Source organism: Fopius arisanus, unplaced genomic scaffold (assembly GCF_000806365.1).
Source record: "Fopius arisanus strain USDA-PBARC FA_bdor unplaced genomic scaffold, ASM80636v1 scaffold00029, whole genome shotgun sequence".
Lineage (NCBI taxonomy): Eukaryota > Metazoa > Arthropoda > Insecta > Hymenoptera > Braconidae > Fopius > Fopius arisanus.
Window position 1 is genome coordinate 211466 of NW_011887768.1, and position 1865 is coordinate 213330.

Sequence of the window (1865 nt, forward strand, 5' to 3'; positions counted from 1 at the left end):
AAAAACTTGGATGAAGAAATAAATAATGTTAAATTATGAATACCTCGTGTCTTACTGAAAAATGATTGAATGAACGACGGAATATTGATTTGGAAGGAGATTCCAACTATATTAATGAATAAAAACGGTCAGAGCCCATTTCATTCCTTGGAATTCCTTTTTAAATCAATGTTGAGGGCAACGTGAATGAATGAATCCAGAAAACCACGTTGTCGCCATAAAAATGAGTCTGTTTAATTTCGTACATAGAAAATCAGCTGAACAGTGACTTAAGGAATTGCGTACGGTCCTCACTACTATTCTCATTCTTCCTTTTCCTAATTTCCATGTCTGTCTCCCTCTGTTTAACCTCAGGCATGACGAAATTCGTAGTCTCCCCCTTTTTCTCTTTAATTTTCAATTTCTTACTCCTGTCCACGTTGTAGGAGAAGAAATTTACCTCCCGTTTGGCCTGGGCTATTTCTGTGGTCAATCTTTGCTTGTGAACAGCTTTTTCATAAGCCAAACGTTCACTTAAATGAACCCATTTGAATCTAAAAAATGAATAATTGAATGATTAGTTTTCTGACTAAGTTTCCATTCTCTTTTGCTGTTTGATTATTTTTACATACCGTGGAAGATATTTTATGTTCCAAATAATATCGTAGAATTTACTCTTTTTCCTGGTGGAGATCTGCGTATTGTTCAGTGTTGCTGCCACATATTTCGCTATTTTCTTTCTTTCAAATTCAACCCAGCCCTCTGTAAAATATCTCGAGGCCTCTTTCTTTTTTTTCTTTGGCTTTTTTCCATCTTTCTTATCATCTGAGGATTAAATTGTTATTATGAGTGCTTCTGCTTTTCAAATTTCAAATAAAAAAATTCAATTATTCTTTATTATGAGCTTCACTTACCTGCATTATTCCCCAATTGTAAATAAACTCTTCCCACTTCACCATATTTTGAAAAAATCTCTCTGACAGTCGTCACATTCATGTATTTAGGTATATTCGATAAATAAATAATTCCACGTTTTCTTTTCTTTTCGATTTTGAGACCCTTGGTGGACGCACCAGGTTCAGGGGTATTAGCACCACTTTGAAAATCATTGTCAGACGTCGACTGACTCGATTCTTCTGCATTCGACATTTTTTTACGATTTTAATTGTCAAAAAATGCAGGAAAAAACACTTGATGTGTCAGTGAACAGTTCGTTCAGGTTTTAGGTTAGGCGCATGGCTTCTCACGTGTGTCGACACATGGAAGAGCTGCCTGGGATTCAGATACGGAAATTATCTAGACCCCGAGATCAGATAATGTTCCAAGGAAAGTAAACAATCATGAATGCTGCATTTTACAGGTCTTCTGCTTGCATTATCGTAGTAGTATCATATTAGTATAATTAATAATATAACTGCTATTTCAACGTGAGATATTCTCATTCGTTTCATCACCTATCAAGCCTATCAAAGGCTATCAAAGGATAATGGTTCTTAGGAAATATTCACACCCCAAACCCTAGCAATTCATCATAAAGAATATTCGCAATTTTTCGAAACGTACGAAGAGAAAATAAAACAGCTCGCCTGCTGGTTTTTTCTCAGGGAATAACGCCAGAAAATCGACAGAATGAACGAATTTGTGAATTGGAAATAACTAGCAATTCGCCATGAAGATTATCCGCAATTTTTTGAAAAGTACGAAGAGAAAATAAAACAGCTCGCCTGCTGGATTTTTCTCAGGGAATAACACCCGAAAATCGCAGAATGAACGAATTGGTAAGTTTGTAATGACTCACCGGCGTTGGACGAAAACAAGAGCTCTGTTTTCATCTCTCGATTCTTCAACGCGATCTGAAATAATAAATGTTCAATATTAAAAACAGT

The 1865-nt window shown here is 35.7% G+C and overlaps 1 protein-coding gene across 1 annotated transcript; it reads right to left on the reverse strand.

Annotated features, from left to right (window-relative positions):
• Nucleotides 1-217: 217 nt before the first annotated feature.
• LOC105265285 (activator of basal transcription 1) lies at nt 218-1219 on the reverse strand. The gene is made up of 3 exons (XM_011302696.1): nt 894-1219; nt 612-804; nt 218-533 (listed from the first exon to the last, which is right to left on the reverse strand). Exons 1-3 carry the CDS (start codon nt 1126-1128, stop codon nt 254-256), a joined length of 708 nt encoding a protein of 235 aa, XP_011300998.1. The 5' UTR covers nt 1129-1219; the 3' UTR covers nt 218-253.
• Nucleotides 1220-1865: the final 646 nt, after the last annotated feature.

What these genes read in the sequence shown, in the direction of transcription:
- LOC105265285 (XM_011302696.1), bottom strand. Translation starts at nt 1,128, where the DNA reads ATGTCGAATGCAGAAGAATCGAGTCAGTCGACGTCTGACAATGATTTT. An exon ending in ACAATTGGGGAATAATGCAG is followed by an intron (nt 805 to 893) that starts GTAAGTGAAGCT and finishes TTTAATCCTCAG; the next exon opens with ATGATAAGAAAGATGGAAAA. An exon ending in AACATAAAATATCTTCCACG is followed by an intron (nt 534 to 611) that starts GTATGTAAAAAT and finishes TTCATTTTTTAG; the next exon opens with ATTCAAATGGGTTCATTTAA.